General features: G+C 42.8%; 1 protein-coding gene across 1 annotated transcript in view; it reads right to left on the reverse strand.

Annotated features, from left to right (window-relative positions):
* Positions 1-21,528, reverse strand: part of LOC311245466 (pleckstrin homology domain-containing family A member 7-like) — a gene marked incomplete at its 5' end in the record, with an annotated part of 157,694 nt that overhangs the window by 64,689 nt on the left and 71,477 nt on the right. Inside the window, one exon of the mRNA XM_084335309.1 lies at positions 13,919-14,103. Coding sequence (XP_084191435.1) covers positions 13,919-14,103 — 185 coding nt within the window. The remainder of the gene's footprint in view (positions 1-13,918; positions 14,104-21,528) is intronic.

The raw sequence follows: 21,528 nt of genomic DNA on the forward strand, positions 1-21,528 counted from the left end.
TTGGCATTTGAAAAAACTGGAAATTTCGCCCCGCCCCCTCCCAATGTAGTCTCCTCCCCCTCGTTAAATTAAATTAATCAGATACCTGGTTGAAAGTGAAATGCTGTGAACATCCCTGCATTAAATGAATGGAAGTGTAAGACAAATTCAGTATAAATTCACTTTATGTAGTAGTATAGCATTAACATGTTCATATGTATTGAAATCTTACAATGCATACATAAATGTTATGATGAATTGAAAATGGGGGAAGAAGAAAATGGGGGAAGAAGACCTTCTCTGGTCTGCATCCCCTTAACAATTGTGTATTGCGCCATACTGTATTGTACCCATTCTGCAATCTGTTAAAGTTAGCAATCAATCAATGTATTACCATAGTGTCTTTATACCTTCATCACTGTACATATTAATACTACAACTCAAGAAGAATCAAGAGGTTTATTTGTCACATACATACAGTGAAATGCGGATTGATGTGCAAAATACAATAAAAATAGGCATAGAAAAAAGAATAGGTAACACAAGATATGCATGATAAAAAAAAGACATGCCAAGTTCCTGAAAAACTGGTTCCTATGTACACTACTATACAATTGTAACTCTTAATGTATCTAAACTATGTACAATACCTCCTTCCTTTAAAGTGACATTTTGTTTAAAGTGATCTGTACTGTACATTAGGGCTGACCTTCGATTTTTTTTGGCAATCGAAGCTTCGGGGCCGAGCTTCGATTTTAATTCGAAGCTTCGAATTAAAAAAAATTTATTAATAATTTTGTTTTTTTTATAATATTTTTATTTTATTTTTTTTTATCTTATGTTGTGGGACTTGTACAGCACTTTGGTAAACTTTGTTGTTTTTAAATGTGCTCTATAAATAAAGTGGATTGGATTAATGAATTAAGTAGCCCCTTTCGTGACTGTGACGCTGCAGCCAACACAGTGTGATTTAATTCAAGGTGGATCGCTGTTGTCGTTTGAACAACTTCAGATTTCATGGGAACTACCAATCCCCCAAATCAAGAATGTTTAAGATGAATGAAGTAAGATTTTGATTATTTGAAATATGGCCTGTGTAGACTAAACTATGCACAGAATTATGTCAGTCTACAAGGTCCGGATTCTACATGGTCCGGCAATGTAGACCTTGTAGACTCCACTACAGACCAATTATCAGTGAATGTTCATGCATTTTTAAGAAGGGCTACTTCCACAAAAAAACAAAGAACTCACCAAAACATCTCAGTAGCACCTTATCTAAATGTTCTATTTCATATATGGAGATTCATATTTATTTATGTATTGCATGCATTTCTACATTTTATTTCCTATTTTGTTTATTCATGCCAGTATCTTTCTTTTTTATGTGTGGAATTCTACAAGGCATTTACATTCACATTTAGTCATTTAGCTGACGCTTTTATCCAAAGCGACTTACAAGTTCTGTACGACAAGTCATCAGGAAGGGCACAACTCTATCAGCTGAGTAACAATATTCATCAAAGTGTTGCATGTTACAGTGTAGGTTAGTTTATTAGGACAAGTGCATGACAGTAAGGTTAGTTAGGGTTAGATTTATTTTATTTTATTTTAGATAATGGTTGAAGAAGTGCGTCTTTAGTCGACGGCGAAAGATTGGACGGGATTCGGCTGTCCTAACTGGGGTGGGTAGTTCATTCCACCATTGTGGGGCAAGGACTGAGAATAGGCGTGTAGGTGGTGTATGTGTTTGAGGATGATATCCTTCAAACAGGCAATAGTGATGATATAATTTGGGCAGTGCTGAGCTGGGTTACTTTCCTCCAGTGTATTTGTCCCCCGGCCCCACCCAATGGCCCCATGCACACACACACACACCGAAGTAAAAAAAATAAAATAAAAAATAGATTTTTTTTTTTTTTTTTTTTTATAGATTATTATTATTATGTGAACATTTTTCATAGCCTCTATGCCTCGCCGATTGGTCATGATGACTGACGTCACTTTTTCCTCCGTGTGCGACATTGAAATCAGCACGGCTTCTTCTTCTTCTTCTTCTTCTTCTTCTTCTTCTTCTTCTTCTTCTTCTTCTTCTTCTTCTTCTTCTTCTTCTTCTTCTTCTTCTTCTTCTTCTTCTTCTTCTTCTTCTTCGAGTCGCAACAGTCTTCCGGTCTGACTTCCTGTGCTAACGTTCTAATCTACACTGCTGCCACCTGTCGTCAAAATGGAGCAATTTTGTAAAAATGTATAAAAAAAATTTAAAACGGGAAAAATACGTGAACCGGGATGAGGGCGGGAAGGAAGGTTGAAATACGTGACAATCCCGGGAAAAACGGGATGGTTGACAGCTATGCCGCGTCTATACAAATAGTAGCTCTAGTTCTGCAGACCCCTCTCTGATTGGTTGAGCTCCATTTCTGCAGCCCCCTCTCTGATTGGTTGAGCGAAGCCCCTCGCGCGTAAGGTTATCGAGGTGCTTTGAGGTGCTTATCGCGGAATCCGCCATGATTTTCATTCAGCGCTTCAGCTCAACTGGCAGAGCAGCGGTCCTGCGGTCCTGCGGTCCGTTGTTGACGAGTTCGAATCCCATCAAATTTTTTTTTTTAACGTGATTTTTTTTTTTAGCGTGTATTCTTTCGCCGGTTAAGGTTAGGCATGGTTAAGGTTAAGGTTAAGGTTAGGCATTGTTTCGGAGTTGGTTAAGGTTAGAACGGTTAAGTTTAGGCGCTGTTAAGGAGCTGGTTAAGGTTAGAGTTTGTCTTAGAGAATGGCAATAGACAGCCTATTTCCGCGCGACAGCTCCCAGCAGAGGGGCTGCAGAAATGGAGCTCAACCAATCAGAGAGGGGTCTGCAGAACTAGAGCTACTATTTGTATAGACGCAGCTATGCCACCAATTGAGGTGTTATGCCAATTCCCTTCCTGGTTGGTGGGCTGCCCTACTGTCGGTCTGGGGAGGGTGTAGACTACCACATGTCAACTCCAATACAGGTGGAGTTACCGGACACTTCTTTTTCACTGGGAGAGAATAACGCACATGGAGGTTCACACTCATCTCACCAGTAGGAGGCGACCAGGACTCACACCCCACCGGCTTCCCACCCGAGAACAACTGATGGTGACAACTGACCAAGCCGGAGGTACCACTGCCGGCAATTGAACCCGGATCTCTGTGGTGGTCACTGCTCGTGGACATCAACAACTCTGTTCCATCAACCCCCTCACTGCTCATGGACGTCAAGTAGTTGCACCATTTCAGGTGATGGGTCAGGCGGAGGCCGGAAGAAGCTCTGCTGAACTGCATCTGAACTGGATGCCTGTCATACACTTGACATAAAAGCGCCGGACATGGTAACTCGGAGTCTATGGAAAGCTGCAAAAATAAATGGAAACGGATCAGAGACCTTTTTCTACCGTGATCTCAACACAACGTCCTTGAGAGGCGCCGTGTTTTATGTTTACGTTGCAGTTAATGATTCTGAATCTGCCAAAGACTGATCGGCCACCGGTTTGAATATTAAGATACCGACTCTGAATCTGCGTCTGATTATTTGCATCATCAATGTGTCACCGGTCTTATTTTGACATGCCCTGAGTGGGAGTCGAACCCGGGTCGGCCGCACCGCGGGCGCGATTACAGACCGCTACACCAAGAGGTGAATTCGTGTCTGCGTGCCTTTTAAGGGGGAGTGAGTTTACCTGCAGTACCGCTAACGTACACAGTCACTTCACAACACTTGAAGTCCATCGTGACTGTGGATATACTCGCGGTACCTCCGTTACAAATGCACAGAGTAGTGTGTTACTCCACTCAGGGAAGTATTCCAAAGGCGCCACTTGGTGCATCTCTACCACTGGGTCTCTCTCCTTCACTAGCTTAGAAGTTTTCCAGACTCTTGTGGGTTTCCCCCCCTAAAACGAATAGCTGTAGGCGTCCGCTGGCTGTCTCCCCACTAACACGTGAATAATAGATGGTTCTGCTCTCTCAAAGACAGAGGTACAACTCCAGGCATATAAACGATTATGCACCATGGTATATGGACAGCCACGTACAGAGTTGATAATTACCATATGTATATTGTCACACGATGAGACGCTTGTGTGCCATCGAGCTCATATACTACATACTAGCGGCCACAAAGCTCATTGCATACATACATGGCATGCAAGCAGTATTTACAGAGGTTTGAGGTGAATGCAACAAAACACTGGTATAGTAAGTAGACTACTGTATGGCCGTACACAGGCATGTACACTCACTCACGTACATGAAAACATGAATTCTTTAACCTCTAACTCCAAACCATCACCAAAATATGCCTAACCTTATATTGTAACCCGTATCCTAACCATAAGTTATAACTTAACTGTTTTGTAGTATAACATTTCAACTACAGTCAGGAACACACACGTAACCTAGAGAAAGGGGTTAGTTATATCTCTGCTGTAACAGGTAGCTTGTCAGTGTGATTTAGTTATATCTCTGCTGTAACAGGTAGCTTGTCAGCAGGGAGCGAAATTAACTTTTTGACTCACCGGCCAGTGGCGGGTAGATGGGAAGAGTCTACCCGCCAAGCATATTTCTTACCTGCCAAATTTTTTTTGATTAAAAAAATATATATATATATTTTATATAATTTTTTTTTAAAATAAAATATATATTATATAATCATACTTGTAGTTGTATTATCTGCGAGACATCGCCACCACGCAATAAGTCAAAATGCTTGCTATCTGCAAACAGCTCCACTGTCTGTGTGTATACTTGAGTAGCCTCCAGCTCCAGCAAGGATTCTCCGGCCCTGCAGCTAGACCCTATATTCAGCTAGACCCTACATTCAGCATGCAAGGATTCTCCGGCGATGCAGCTGGACCCAATTTTTTAACGTTACGGTTATTTTGTCAAATCACATTCAACATGCCCTCAGCTAGAATACGCATTCAATCAATGTTATAAGACATTGATATCAGGCGCTATCTGTAGCTACTGCTAGCCCGGTAGATAACGTTAAGACAATTTAGTTTACTGGGACAGATCGATCTAAGTGAGCTAGCTAACGCAAGCTAGCTAACGAGGGAACGGAGGTATTATGCAGCTCATGGAGGTCCGATCTAGACTAGAGCAGACTGCTACCATTCTGAGAGCTTAACGTTAGCACTAGAGCTGCGGGCGAGCTGCTACTGTACCATTCTGAGAGCTTAACGTTAGCACTAGAGCTGCGGGCGAGCTGCTACTGTACCATTCTGAGAGCTTAACGTTAACACTAGAGCTGCGGGCGAGCTGCTACCATTCTGAGAGCTTAACGTTAACACTAGAGCTGCGGGCGAGCTGCTACCATTCTGAGAGCTTAACGTTAGCACTAGAGCTGCGGGCGAGCTGCTACCATTCTGAGAGCTTAACGTTAGCACTAGATGCTGCAGGCGAGCTGCTACCATTCTGAGAGCTTAACGTTAGCACTAGATGCTGCGGGCGAGCTGCTATCATTCTGAGAGCTTAACATTAGCACTAGATGGGGGGGGCGGAGCTGAGCGATCATGGAGTAGACGTGTTTTCACATGAGCTCCCTTCTACCGTGCTGAATATACGTTTCTCCCCATTAGTCTTTATTTTATTTTTATTTGTTTTTTATCTGTTTGCTAGGTCGTCGTGTTTAGTATACATTCATCAACTTTTTTCGACTTTCTACGATGGCGGGGGTGGAAACCAGAGCCATGAAAGAGTTAGGCACGACACCGACACCGCCGAGCATGGCCGTACCGTCTCCCGCTGTCGGGGAGTTAAGCGAAGCTGTGCTCTTGGTCATGACCAAGCTACACGCAGAATCTGAGACACGCATCGCTGAAGCACAGAAGAAAGTACACGCAGACTCTGAGGCACGCATCGCTGAAGCACAGAAGCAAGTGCTGGCGGATTTCTGTATCAGCCTCCGTCGTGAGATATCAGAAGAAATACGGCTGGCGGTAGTCCCGCTGACAGACAAGATGGAGACGATTCACGCTGCCTCATCGGCTAATGCTAACGAACTAGCCATGCTAACGACGGAGGTATCATCACAATGTGAGAAGATGGCGGGTCTTGAATCCGCCCTGCTGGCTAGGCAGGCTGAAGTCAACAAACTACAGTCGGCGATGGAGGAGATGCAGTCCCGGGATAGACGCCACAACGTCAGGATTGTTGGAGTACCGGAGACCAGCGGTGAAGGCCGTCTCTCTGAGACCATGCCCGAACTGCTGCAGAAGATACTAGGGACGGACGTCCTCCCCTCGCCTCCTATCTGTGAGTCGGCTTACAGAGCGGGCAGGTTTTCTCCCGGCGTGAACAAAGAACCGAGGCCCATCATAGTCAAGCTGAACAGACTCCAACAGAGAGAAATCATCATGCGGTCGGCTCGTACCAGAAGGGGTACTCTGAGGTTTGGCGATCACAAAGTGGCCATTTTCGAGGACTTTACACCGGAGGTTCAAGCTCAGAGAGCCGAGTACAAGGTGGTCCTGACTAAGCTATGGAGACTAGGCCTGAGGCCCACGTTATTCGCTCCCGCGAAACTATCTGTGTTGGAGAAGGTCGGTGGTCAGCGTTTGTTTTGGTCGTTGGCTAAAGCGAAGGAATATCTCGCGAAGACACCCGAGTCTGTTGCTTGATATCTATGGAGGGTGAGTGACTTGGCGGTTTGGGCCTATATACATTGATTAGGTCGACTATTCACAAACACTTGCTGTCATGCCCAGACATGCTAACTGTCCTCTGCCCATCCAACTAGCGGGGCTTCCCAATGACTTCTGTTACTTGCTAAAGCTGACCTCATGGTCGTACTTGTGTATCGCCTCTTTGGAAGCTAACGAGCTAGCTGAACAATGTACATAGTAGGCTAACGTGCTATCCGGATTCGTCACTAGCTTACGCGCTAGCCTCGGGCTAGCCAGCGGGCTTCGACTATGGTCTGCGCTGAGACATTCGTTAATGGTTACGTATTTTGATTGCTGTTGCTGTTCAAAGGGACATTGGTTTGCACAGTTCAAGAGTGACCGAGTCCCTAACTAACTTCTGGTATGCTTTTTATTTTTATATCCAGGTTGTTTTGAGCTTTGGTGATCCAAAGTAGATACCAAGGTCGGTTGAATATGCATAAACAATATTTGATAACAGGTTGGGTCGGGTATGGCTTGCACTTAATGGCTATATGGTTATATGGCTTGCACTCTAACCATTACCCTCTCTTCCTTTCTTTTTTCTTTCCTACTGTCGCTGTTTTTATGTCATCTATATGCGCGATTTAAATGTGATCCGGTTCTACCTTGGACTAACTACTGACAAGCCTTAATTTTGTTTTGAATTTTCCGTGAGGCACTTATGCTATAACGTTGATACATTAATATGCAGACTCCAGGGTAGATGGTTACAGGTTGATGCTGAGTAATTATATAATAATTAGTGTCGCTGTTTTAAGGGCAATTGAATGAGCAATTAACCTGTGACCCGAACCTGCCTTGGACTATCGGCTGGGATGCTTTAATTTAATTTTGTATTGAATTTTCCTATATGTTTTAATGGCATTTGAATGAGCAATTTAAATGTGATCCGGTTCTACCTTGGACTAACTACTGACTCGCCTTAATTTTGTTTTGAATTTTCCGTGAGGCACTTATGCTATAACGTTGATACATTAATATGCAGACTCCAGGGTAGATGGTTACAGGTTGATGCTGAGTAATTATATAATAATTAGTGTCGCTGTTTTAAGGGCAATTGAATGAGCAATTAACCTGTGACCCGAACCTGCCTTGGACTATCGGCTGGGATGCTTTAATTTAATTTTGTATTGAATTTTCCTATATGTTTTAATGGCATTTGAATGAGCAATTTAAATGTGATTCGATCCTACCTTGGACTAACTGCTCCGACCGATATCTTTATTGAAACAATGTATGATGACAGGTGGTGTCAGGTGTTGCCTATTACCATCCCCGGATTGATTAATGAATGATTGTGTTTAATTCTAATCTTACATAGGTTGGGTCATTTCAGCCGTTGTGCCTGATCAGAGGGACGGCTAAAGGGGTGCACTTTGACCATAACCTTTTTTTTTCCCTTCCTCCTTTTTTTTGTCATTGTTTAATTGACACTGTTCACACAATTTTGCACAATTAACCTGTGACCCGAACCTGCCTTAGACTATCGGCTGGGATGCTTTAATTTAATTTTGTATTGAATTTTCCTATACCTTTTTGGGCTATAACAATGTGATGTTGAAGCGCAGATTCCGAAATAGAGGGCTGCAGGTTGATGCGGAGTTATTATTTAATAATGGCTATTTTTACCATTATGGTTTTCTCATGTTGGGGCCAGGGCTCAGGTGGTTTTCGACCGATATCTTTATTGAATTTTATTTTATTATTATTTGTGTTTATTGGACTAGTGGGGGTTTACTCAGGGGTTTATCTAGAGGGGGGTGGGAGTGGGAAGCGTCTTATTGATCCATGTCTCTAGTGGGAAGTGATAGGAAGATGACCATCCTCAGTGGGTGGGGCATAGGGTGGGGATTGGAGAGTGGGTATAGAGGAACTTATAGTAGGACGGGTGGGTTAGGGTTTAGAGTAGAAGGAGGGGGGGTTGTAGCTGGGGTGGTATTTTTATGTGTTCTATGTACTGTTGTCTTATATATGTGTAAGTGTTCCTCCTCTGAACTCCTGGGATTGACCGTCCGGGCCCGCCGGGATCGGCACCTCTGTACTCAGCCTGGCTGCACGGGTATGTTCTCTACGCACTTATACAAGCTCGACCATGGCTAAATTGAATATTTTAATTTGGAACGCAGGAGGGCTTAACGCCCCACACAAGCGTGCCAGTGTCCTTTGGCTATTGAAGAGGAGAAATATTGACCTTGCTCTCCTTAGTGAGACGCATTTAATGGTAGGTGACGTGTCAAGACTGGCAAATCGGCAATATCACGTTATCTCCGCATCCTCAGCCGATGATAAGACGAAAGGAGTAGTCATAGTTACAAGACGTAACCTTGATATCAAAATCTTGGATGTATGGTCGGACACGGAGGGAAGGATTACTATAGCAAAAGTTGAATTCTTGCATAGGAAGATGGCTATAATAGCATTGTATGCTCCTAACACATTTGATTCAGCGTTCTATAATACAATCACGAAGAATATGTTGGAACTTAATGGATACGCTCTCATTGTGGGTGGCGATTTTAATGCGTGCTGGGATGCGGAGATGGATAGGTCTGGGCCCTCTGAAACGAGCGACCAGAAACGGGCCTCTAAGGCCCTCAGGATGTGGGCCAAAGACACGGGGCTCTCAGACCTCTGGCGCTTATGCAACCCCACCCTCAGAGATTACTCTCACCTGTCAGCCAGACACAAAAGCTTCTCTCGAATTGACTATGCATTCGCGTCCCCTAATATGTTTGATAGTTTCGATGTCTCATTGGTTCCCTTGGCTCTCTCAGACCACAAGGGGATTTTCCTTACGGCAACCTTTGGCAGGCTCTCCGCAAGAGCTCCCAGATGGCGTTTTAATTCGACCTTGCTAAAGAACGATGACTTCTGTTCTGAGTTCAGGAGTAAACTAGCTGAATTTTTGCAGATCAACGTTGGCACAGTAGAAGACCCTAGGGTCCTGTGGAACGCATTGAAAGGATTCATCAGGGGTCATGTCACACTATTTGCCTCCAATTTGCGAAAATCCCGGTCAAAAAAGCTAGAAGGACTGGAATCATTATATGCGGACCTATACGCATCCTTGCAAACTGACTATAATGAACGACTAAACACACAACGTAAGATAGTCAAAAAAGAAATAAACTCCATACTTAAACAACAGTCTGAGTTTTTGATACACAGGACAAGACAAAATTACTATTTTCACGGCTCCAGACCTAGCCATCTATTGGCAATGAAAATACGATCAAATGATCATTTCTCAGATATCCCCTCGATTAGGACGAGCCAGGGTGCAGTCACTACTGATTCGAAAAAGATCAATGACACTTTTAAAGAGTTTTACTCACAGTTATATAGCTCAGAGGGTAATCTGGATGACTCTAGATTTGAATCGTTCATTGGCGGGCTTGAGATACCCCACATTTCTGAGGAAGAGGCCAAGGAACTGGGGAGACCGATTACTCTCGTAGAATTGAGGGAGACTATTGTTGAAATGCAGAGGGGTAAGGCGCCAGGCTGGGATGGTATTCCACCCGAAGTGTATTTAGCTTTCTGGGACCAACTGGGTCCATTGATGCTCGATATGATCAATTACGCTATCGAACAAGGGGAGTTCTCAAGAGATGTCAATATGGCGTTGATTTCTTTACTTCTCAAAAAGGACAAAGATCCCAATGATTGTGGTAGCTATAGACCCTTGAGTCTTCTCGGGGCCGATTTAAAGGTGTTTGCCAAGGTGCTGGCCCGTCGCCTGCAGAGATTTATGTCTGTATTGGTACACTGCGATCAAACTGGTTTTATCCCGGGGCGTCTGGCTGCAGATAATCTTAGGAGGCTGTTGCATGTAATCGATAACAGTAAAGACAATACAACTCCATCCACAGTTCTGTCTTTGGATGCCATGAAGGCGTTTGACAGACTTGAGTGGTCATATCTGTGGAAGGTACTTGAGGTCATGGGTCTTGGAAAGAGTTTTATTCATATGATTAAAGTCCTGTATGCCTCGCCGTCTGCGATGATACTGACAGGCAAAAACTGTTCCACACTCTTTCCAGTCTCCAGATCTTCTAGACAGGGTTGCCCTCTGAGCCCGGGACTGTTCGCGCTTTCCCTCGAACCTTTGGCCCAATTTATTAGGCAATCGGAGGACATCGTCCCCATAATGGTCAACAATACTCCACACAAAATTGCTCTCTATGCGGATGACCTGCTGATTTTCATGGACGACCCCTCCCGGTCGGCCACAAAATTATTGAGGATAATCGACGACTTTGGTAAATTGTCAGGTTTTAAGATTAACTGGAACAAATCAGCCTGCCTACCTCTTAATGAACTGGCCAAGGCGGTACGACTACCAGCTGATATCCCCATAGTAGAACATTTCAAATACCTGGGCATAGAGATATTCCCCACGCTGAACCAAACTACTAAGTACAACTTCACGGGTACTTATGATAAAATACGCCAGGATCTAGACAGGTGGTCGTCCCTTCCTAACTCCTTACAAGCCCGGGCTTCCATAATCAAAATGAACATCCTGCCTAGGATAAATTTTATTAGCTCAATGCTCCCCCTGCCCCCTCCAATAGACCACTGGCGCAAGGTACAATCGATGGTATCTAAGTTTGTCTGGAATAACAAACGCCCGAGAATCAAAAGGGCTACTACTCAACGTAGGAAACAAGATGGGGGCCTCGCAATCCCTGATTTTAAACTGTATTTCTGGTCCTTTTCACTGAGACCTTTGATGTGCTGGCTAGACCCTGTAGAGGCTGTATCGTGGCGCTCCTTAGAAGCGGCGGCGGTGTCTCCGCTAAGATTACAGGATGTAGTGTACTCCACTGTCTCTATTGCGAAATGCCGGCTGAGGTATGGACCGATCATAACTCACGTGATCCAAACGTGGCGTAATGTACAGAGGTCGTGTGGGGTTAAATGCCCTTGGCACCTGGACTCTCCAATTTTTAATAACCAGCAATTACTTGTTGGACACAAGCCGGTTAATATTCCTCAATGGCAAAGGAGGGGAGTGCATACTCTGGAGGATATTTATGATAAGAACGGCCTCCGTGCGTTTCAGGACTTAAGAGAATTTTATGATCTACCCGGCGAATCCTTCTTTCTTTACCTTCAACTAAGGTCAGCACTGAGGGCGCATGGCGTACCGTGGGCTCAAGCCTTGCACCCACACCCCTTCCTCAGGCTCATAGTGGACAGGACGACATCCAGAGGGTTTGTCTCCGACTTTTATACGCTCTTAATTCAATCCACGTATAAAAATTTATCATTGGATACAATCTGGCGTGTGGATATACCGGAGTTGGACCCCGAGTTTGACTGGGATGATGTTTGGGCAAATGTGGCATTATCTTCCCGCAACCCCAATCACCAGCAAATTAATTTTAATTATATTCATAGGACCTATCTTACACCTAGGAAGCTATTTGCTATGGGACTGATAACCGACTCTCGGTGCACTTTGTGCTCTCAAAAGGCCACTGGCACTTATATGCATATGTATTGGGATTGCCCACCAGTGGCCCGCTTCTGGAGGTCAATAACGGACAAACTTTCAGATCTGTGTGGCTTAACTATCCCATTCACAGCTGTTACGCTACTCCTGAACGATATAACGACACTACCCGCGTCCGTACAACTGAAAAGGGTTGTCCTAGCGGGCGTCACAGCAGCGAAGAAGCTAATAGCAATGAGATGGAAGGAGCCTGAGAAGCTTACAATGATTAACTGGTCCCTAACTCTATTGGATGTGATTTATCTTGAGATATCCACGGCCCGGGTGATCGGGGTAGGGCAGGCTGGAATTGACCTGTGGTTCGCAGCAGCTGAGAAGGTAAAGACCGCAGTGTGCGGCTGAGCGGGGTTGGGGCGCTTGATCGGGGGGGTCCGGCGGTCTCTGGGGAGGGGGAGGAGGAAATGTCTTGTCTGTCTTGGTTTTTGTCTTGTCCTTCTTAACTTTGACTGGGGGGATTTTAGGGGGGGTTGGTATTTAGCTATTCTGCGCTATATGTCAACTCACATGCCATCTCCCCAAGAGACTAATATTGACAGACTGATTGACCTGTCAACCAACTTGGAGGAAGAATTTCTTTCTTCTTACACTTTACCTTCTGCAAGTTTGGCAGTCTTGAACATGTGTAAGGGACCTAGGCTATCTACAGTAAATCTGCGGCAACACTCTCATAAACAATCTTTTAAGTCACTCCACTTTGTAAAGGTGGGGAAAGGTTGCCATGTTTTGAAGACCCTTTGTGTTATTGAAGTAGCCATCTATATTTGATAGGTTGGACGCTGTTTCTTTTTCTTTTTGTCTTTATAATTTATTATTCTGTATTATTATTGTTTGTTATTCTCCTGTGAAAGTTATGTTTTTTGTTACTGTGGTTATTGTGTTGTCCTGTTTCATGTAATTAATAATAAAAAAAATTTGATCAAAAAAAAAAACATTAGCACTAGATGCTGCAGGCGAGCTGCTACCATTCTGATAGCTTAACGTTAGCACTAGATGCTGCAGGCGAGCTGCTACCATTCTGAGAGCTTAACGTTAGCAGTGGCACTAGAGCTGCGGGCCGCTCTGTGTTGATACGAGCAGAAGCCAATAGTATCCCGCTGCAGGGCTGGGCGGATATGACTCGTTGCCACGTTTTTTTTCAAAATAAGAATATCATACGAACCGAATGCTGCTAACTGCCGGAGCCATCGATATTATGACTCTAGCTGCGCTTGGGCCGGAAATGAGACCCGCACAGATTTTCAAAATAAGAGTATCGTTATGAACTACACGTCCACACGCCACACGGCGGGCAGGGCTCTCAGTGGCAAGCGCCAAAGGTAAAAACTGAGCGCCCCTGGCGGGCGGCGGGCTTTAATTTCGCCCCCTGCTTGTCAGTGTGATTTAGTTATATCTCTGCTGTAACAGGTAGCTTGTCAGTGTGATTTAGTTATATCTCTGCTGTAACAGGTAGCTTGTCAGTGTGATTTAGTTATATCTCTGCTGTAACAGGTAGCTTGGCAGTTTGGTTTGGTTTAGAATCCACATTAAAATGTGTTGTGTGTATGTGTGCTTGTGTGTGAGTGTGTGTGTGTGTGTGTATGTGTGCTTGTGTGTGAGTGTGTGTGTGTGTGTGTGTGTGTGTGTGTGTGTGTGTGTGTGTGTGTGTGTGTGTGTGTGTGTGTGTGTGTGTGTGTGTGTGCGTGCGTGCGTGCATGTGTGTGTGTGTGTGTGTGTGTATCCATTACGATACCTGATGAGTGTGTCTGTGTGATTCTGCATCAATGCTGCCTGGTTCATGGTCCTCACCCAGCCGTTCATATCCTCCTGGGTGTCAGCGCTGAAGTAGTACGTCCGCATGCCCCCGTGTTCCGCCTGCGGGCAGCCAATCACAGAGCTCTGCTTGTAAATGTACGAACGCATGCCCGTGTGGGTGGCCTATGGGGGAGAGAGAGAGAGAGAAGGTGGGTCAGAAGTGAGACAAATGGGTGATTGGTAGATAGATAGATAGATAGATAGATAGATAGATAGATAGATAGATAGATAGATAGATAGATAGATAGATAGATAGATAGATAGATAGATAGATAGATAGATAGATAGATAGATAGATAGTAGATACAGTAGATGTTCTTCACAATAAATATCACAACTGTTAGGTGTTGTTAAATAGGCACATTAATCCTATCGTTCTGTTGTGAGGAGGAGAGGTGATAATCAGATATAACACTAACCCAACTCTATCGGATATAACACTAACCCAACTCTATCAGATATAACACTAACCCAACTCTATCAGATATAACACTAACTCTATCAGATATAACACTAACCCAACTCTATCAGATATAACACTAACCCAACTCTATCGGATATAACACTAACCCAACTCTATCAGATATAACACTAACCCAACTCTATCAGATATAACACTAACCCAACTCTATCAGATATAACACTAACCCAACTCTATCAGACATAACACTAACCCAACTCTATCAGATATAACACTAACCCAACTCTATCAGATATAACACTAACCCAACTCTATCGGATATAACACTAACCCAACTCTATCAGATATAACACTAACCCAACTCTATCAGATATAACACTAACTCAACTCTATCAGATATAACACTAACCCAACTCTATCAGATATAACACTAACCCAACTCTATCAGATATAACACTAACCCAACTCTATCAGATATAACACTAACGCAACTCTATCAGATATAACACTAACCCAACTCTATCAGATATAACACTAACCCAACTCTATCAGATATAACACTAACCCAACTCTATCAGATATAACACTAACCCAACTCTATCAGATATAACACTAACCCAACTCTATCAGATATAACACTAACCCAACTCTATCAGATATAACACTAACCCAACTCTATCAGATATAACACTAACACAACTCTATCAGATATAACACTAACCCAACTCTATCAGATATAACACTAACCCAACTATATCAGATATAACACTAACTCTATCAGATATAACACCAACCCAACTCTATCAGATATAACACTAACCCAACTCTATCAGATATAACACTAACCCAACTCTATCAGATATAACACTAACCCAACTCTATCAGATATAACACTAACCCAACTCTATCAGATATAACACTAACCCAACTCTATCAGATATAACACTAACCCAACTCTATCAGATATAACATTAACTCTATCAGATATAACACTAACCCAACTCTATCAGATATAACACTAACACAACTCTATCAGATATAACACTAACCCAACTCTATCAGATATAACACTAACCCAACTCTATCAGATATAACACTAACCCAACTCTATCAGATATAACACTAACCCAACTCTATCAGATATAACACTAACCCAACTCTATCAGATATAACACTAACCCAACTCTATCAGATATAACACTAACCCAACTCTATCAGATATAACACTAACCCAACTCTATCGGATATAACACTAACCCAACTCCATCAGATATAACACTAACCCAACTCTATCAGATATAACACTAACCCAACTCTATCAGATATAACACTAACCCAACTCTATCAGATATAACACTAACCCAACTCTATCGGATATAACACTAACCCAACTCTATCAGATATAACACTAACCCAACTCTATCAGATATAACACTAACCCAACTCTATCGGATATAACACTAACCCAACTCTATCAGATATAACACTAACCCAACTCTATCAGATATAACACTAACCCAACTCTATCAGATATAACACTAACCCAACTCTATCAGATATAACACTAACACAACTCTATCAGATATAACACTAACCCAACTCTATCAGATATAACACTAACACAACTCTATCAGATATAACACCAACCCAACTCTATCAGATATAACACTAACCCAACTCTATCAGATATAACACTAACCCAACTCTATCAGATATAACACTAACCCAACTCTATCAGATATAACACTAACCTAAGTCAAAGAAAGAAGAAATAGTATGCAGTTCATTAGAGGTTTGCTTGACCACTGCAGCCCCTGAGACACAGAACACATTGGTAAGTCTTATGTGCGATTAGTCCTCACAACAGAAAAATCTGCAAAGTGGCCCTTTAAGCATCGGACAGTAGACACAGGAGTGCTATCATGCCGTCCAATAGGGAAACAGAGCACAGAAGCGTTGGCCAATACAGGAAGTGTCAGCGGGAGACACCAGCCAATAGAGATACAAAGACAAAAATGCCAGCCAGACAAAGACCAAAGCCACAACTGCGACCAATGAGAGCACAGATACACTGATACTATGGATCAATGGAAACACACGAGTGACAGAAATAGCATGTACACTGCCACCCACAGCCCAACTCAGCACACAAGAGGGCAGTGCAAACCTGGCCTTTGCACGTACAGCCTAGAAAACCACTAAGAAACTACTTAACAAAAAATAAATGAATAAATACACACATACATAGATAACAGGCTGGTGATACCATTCATTCTCATTCTTCCACAATGGTATTGGCCTTTCATTGTATTATTCCACAACAGTTATTTCCACTTCATAATCTTTATAATCATTATTAATTATCATAATGTTATTTTATTTATTTATTTTTTATTTTATATAGTTTTAATGATCAATGTAATCTTGTCATCATTGAAGATGAAGGCCCATCCTCAATGTGTTCCCAATAATTAAATAAAGGTTGAATTAATTAATTAAGATATCATGAATGTTTCTGCTTAATTCTGGGCAATATGTCTTTCAACTACAGCCACATCACTCTATAGCTGAAGAGTATTCTTCACAATAAATATCACAATATGTCTTTCAACTACAGCCATATCACTCTATAGCTGAAGAGTATTCTTCACTATAAATATCACAATAATGTCTTTCAACTAACAGCCATATCACTCTATAGCTGGAAATTATTCTTCACAATAAATATCACAATATGTCTTTCAACTACAGCTAACAACTAAACATCGATACTTGGTGTTGAAGTGCCACGAAGTGACCCTTTTTGTATTTTGACATCCTGTTCTCTCTCTCTGACTTGTGTCCCTTGTATGATGTAATATATTAAGCATTATAAAGGATTAAATATAAGTATGTATTATAAGCTTGATAACAGGACGAGTAGGCCTCTGATATGACGGATATCTTTTTGTATTCTTATATAACCTGTATAAATATATACACTATAACTATACTACAGTTAATGGAATATACACTAAAGAATGGAAATTAAAAAAAACTTTTGATAATGAAGAGTGGGTGAGGAATGTGCGCTTCCCTCCACGACCTTGAAGGCCTGCGAGAAGGGAATGTGCACGGTTAATCCTTTGCAGTCCTGAGGCAGAGAGAGAACCTATGTATAATGTTTTACACATGTATGTGTATGGTATATGTCTGTATTGTACATGTATATATATATATCTGTATATATATCTGTATATATATATATATAGGCGTACAGGCTATTCCAATTGAAAGCCAGGACCCGTGTAGAGGCAGATGGAATTCTAGGGGCTTTCCACAGCCATAAGTAATCTGTTACTTCTCCAGTAAATGTAACGACTAGAAAGGGAGGAGTTCATCCTTACTGAGTGTGTTATGTGTTATGCGTTGATTGGATGGTAGAAATGACATCACTGTATTTAGACCAATAAGTAAGAGGTCTTGATATGATGCCGGACCGGTATATAAGTGACTGCTCCAGTCTCGTCGATTCAGATTTTCATTTTTAGACTTCAGACACCATTCTTATAGCGTCAGATACTGTTGAGCATTGTATGGAACAGAATCGGTCTATTTTTCAGAGTGGCGTCCCTATGACAAGATTGAATCAATTGCTGGTTACTGCTTTTCAGCTAAAGTTCTATAAAGGATATAATATATATGTATACTATTGACAGTAGTAATGCTTAGTTTCACTGTTTGTTGTTTGCAAGTGCCGGTAGCCACTGTGTTCGATGGGCTCCATTGGGTTTGTGGGAAACTGAGAGTCTCGCCACTGCAGGGCCGGACGATCGGTGGCCACGGATTGATGGACCTGTCGAACTGATAAGGGGCTATGGGGCTTGCAAATGATTGTTAGTGTTAGTACGCTAATATTACACTATTAGCAGTAATAATACTTATTAAAAGAGTAGTAATATCATCAGGCTTACAAATGATTAGCATTACCGGCCTTTCGTAAAATGATGATAATAATGATGATAATGATAATAATATTATTATTATTATAGGCAAAAGAGTTCTCCCAGACATACATTCGGTTTATTACAAACAAAGAAGAGGTTAACAACTCTTCTATGCTTATATTTCATATCAACTGGATATAACTAACTAGTGACTATGAAGTAAGCGTGATAGAAATAGTAATTGACCCGAGAACTTAGCGAGTTTAGCACCTCGCTGGGGGATATCGGGCGGCCACAGGGTTATATCTCGAGTAAGTGACCTGAGATAGATAGAGACAACCCATCGGCATTCAACACTTGGCGTCACTGAATCGATATACCGTAATATCGGTACACTAAATATTGATATATTGCTGTATCAATTCCCCCCCCACCCCTAATAGGAATCATGTGGGAAAACATTTGTGACCGGCCAAATGATGGTACAAACCTCAACCCTGGTGCAATAGGCTAAAAGAAATGAGCTCTGCAAAGAAACACCATGAATCACAGACACAGGATGAGATGGGTCTCTGCGACAAGGTACATGTACAGTGTGTGAGTGCGAGGGGCTGAAGCGCCGCACGCGGGTTGCCGACCCCTGCTCTAGACGATACGTTTAACATGGCTACACGTTGAGGGATATTAAAAAAAATATCCACTTTAAAAAAATCTCGTTTTTTTTTTACCGAAAATGCCATTTAGGTGTGAATGAAAGTCCCAAACGTAGAGACAAATTTACGTTTAGCAAAATATCCATACTCTTGTGGACGGGGGCCCTAAGTGGTAATCTCCAGACAAGACACCTCCACAAACACGATGGATATCACTTCATACCCACAGCACACTGACATCAGTCAGGCTAATGTCCCCGTGTTGCCGTATGGCCATCAAAAGCACAGCTGTACCGTCACCATCAGGCACAATCTCTGGCAAAACATTCCCTCGGACACGTCGCACGGTGGACCTCTGTATGGGGAGACAGTGGCTCAGGAGGTAGAGCGGTCGTCTGGTAATCGGTTCGCGGTTCGATTCCGGCAGCGTGTCGAGGTGTCCTTGAGCAAGACACATAATGAGCAGGTTGGCACCTTGCATGGTCGCCTCCGCCGTCGGTGTGTGAATGTCTGAGTGAATGGGTACAGTAAAATGTGAGGCATAAATTGTAAAGCTCTTTGGATAAAAGCTGTTATATAATGCAGTCCATTTACCATTTACATGTAAATGTCACATGCTTCTGTGGGTGGTATTGTTGGGCCAATTTCCGAGGCGGGTCAATCCAGAGCGATGCCAGAAACGGCAGACACATTATTCCATAATGTTTACTAGCATCTCTCTATTTTATATGTCACATAATGTCTGGACAGACAGCCTCTATCGTTTTAGAACTACCTTGATACGACTATACATGGACTGAACGCGGCTGCTGTTCACATGCTTGTGTCGTTGTGAGAGAGCGAGAGAGAGAGAGAGAGAGCGAGAGAGAGAGAACATTGCATAACAACATGCATGCAAATGAATAGTAATTAAACACTAAATCTCCCCTTTCCCCTAATTTGTCAATTGAATAATGTATGCAGAATATGTAATTAAGTGTGTGTGTGTGTGTGTGTGTGTGTGTGTGTGTGTGTGTGTGTGTGTGTGTGTGTGTGTGTGTGTGTGTGTGTGTGTGTGTGTGTGTGGAGCCCTCCATCCTGGACTACTTGGTGATTTCCCTGAGATTACATTAGTTTGTACGACTTGTATTGTGTTGTAATGAGAGGGATTTCTCCACGGTTTGACACCCTGGTAAAATATGGCTTTTAGTGGGAGCGAGAAAATTGCCTTGTTTGTAGCTTTAGACGCTCTTCACAGGGAAACAAAACAGATGCACTGTCTCACACACAACACATTAATGTGAACAATGGGTTGGGTGCTTTTGTGAGTGTGTGTGTGTGTACTGGTTAAGCTTATGAGAATAAAACACAGAAATGCTGACACATAAGCCCTCCATACTGTATATCCCTGCAACGATAAGCTCTGAATGGACCCCAGCACACACACACACACACACACACACACACACACACACACACACACACACACACACACACACACACACACACACACACACACACACACACACACACACACACACACACACACACACACACACACACACACACACACACACACACACACACACACACACACACACACACACACACACACACACACACACACAACCCACTGTTCCCCCCCATTCACCTATGCTCTTCCATGGTTTGGTGTCTGGCTAACAAGCTAATCCTCTTAACAATGGCCATAGCTGGGTAAGGTCAGAGCAGAGGGCCAACTTCGTCCCCTGGGGAGAAATCTGCTCCCTGACTTCAGCTTGGCCCGGTCTGGTCAAGGCCTGTACAACATGTGCAGCCAAACAGAATGCACAGTGGTTCACAGGTCAGCACCACTTAAAGAAGCCTTCTTATCCTACAAACCCTTTACAGCCTTAAAAAGTCACGTCAAACTCAGGTTTAGCTCTCACTGTAGGACATGAAGTCCATTTTCACTGCAATTGCTGGCCCAAGACTAGGTTCTGGCTGCTACAGTGAGCCAGGCACAAGCCACAGTATAATGTGGCAGAGCATAGAGCCTAGTTAGCTCTGGGGTTAACTCTCTGAGACCCACATAGACACAACATACCACATAGAAGTATATAAAGCACTATATAAATGTAATGAATTATTATTATTATTATTATTATTATTATTATTATTATTATTATTATTATTATACATCATCTGAAAGCTGGGAACCTGAAGATGAATGCAGCTCAGCACCTGTGCTTCCAAGTTTTTCTAGTCACCGGTGGCATCTATTGGTTACAACGTGAACGCACTACAGGAAACGCATTCTTTACCTCTCGTTTGGAGTATCGGTCTGGTCTGACTTGAGGATGAACATGCCGTGCTAGCTAGCTATCGTGAGTAGAACTTATTACAACCATCACAACTGTGAGTTTGCTAGTGTTACGTCAGTTGTGTTATTTAGCGGGCTAAATAACCTCTGCATAAACGGCGTTCCACTTTGACTCATCCTCGTCAGTGAAATGGGTAGTTCTACTAATTAGAACATTTTCGACAACATTTTGAGGGTCGCACTGCTGTTCCCTGTTTGCTAGTCACT

This window comes from Notolepis coatsorum (assembly GCF_963971535.1).
Source record: "Notolepis coatsorum genome assembly, chromosome: 18".
NCBI classification, from domain to species: Eukaryota; Metazoa; Chordata; class Actinopteri; order Aulopiformes; family Paralepididae; genus Notolepis; species Notolepis coatsorum.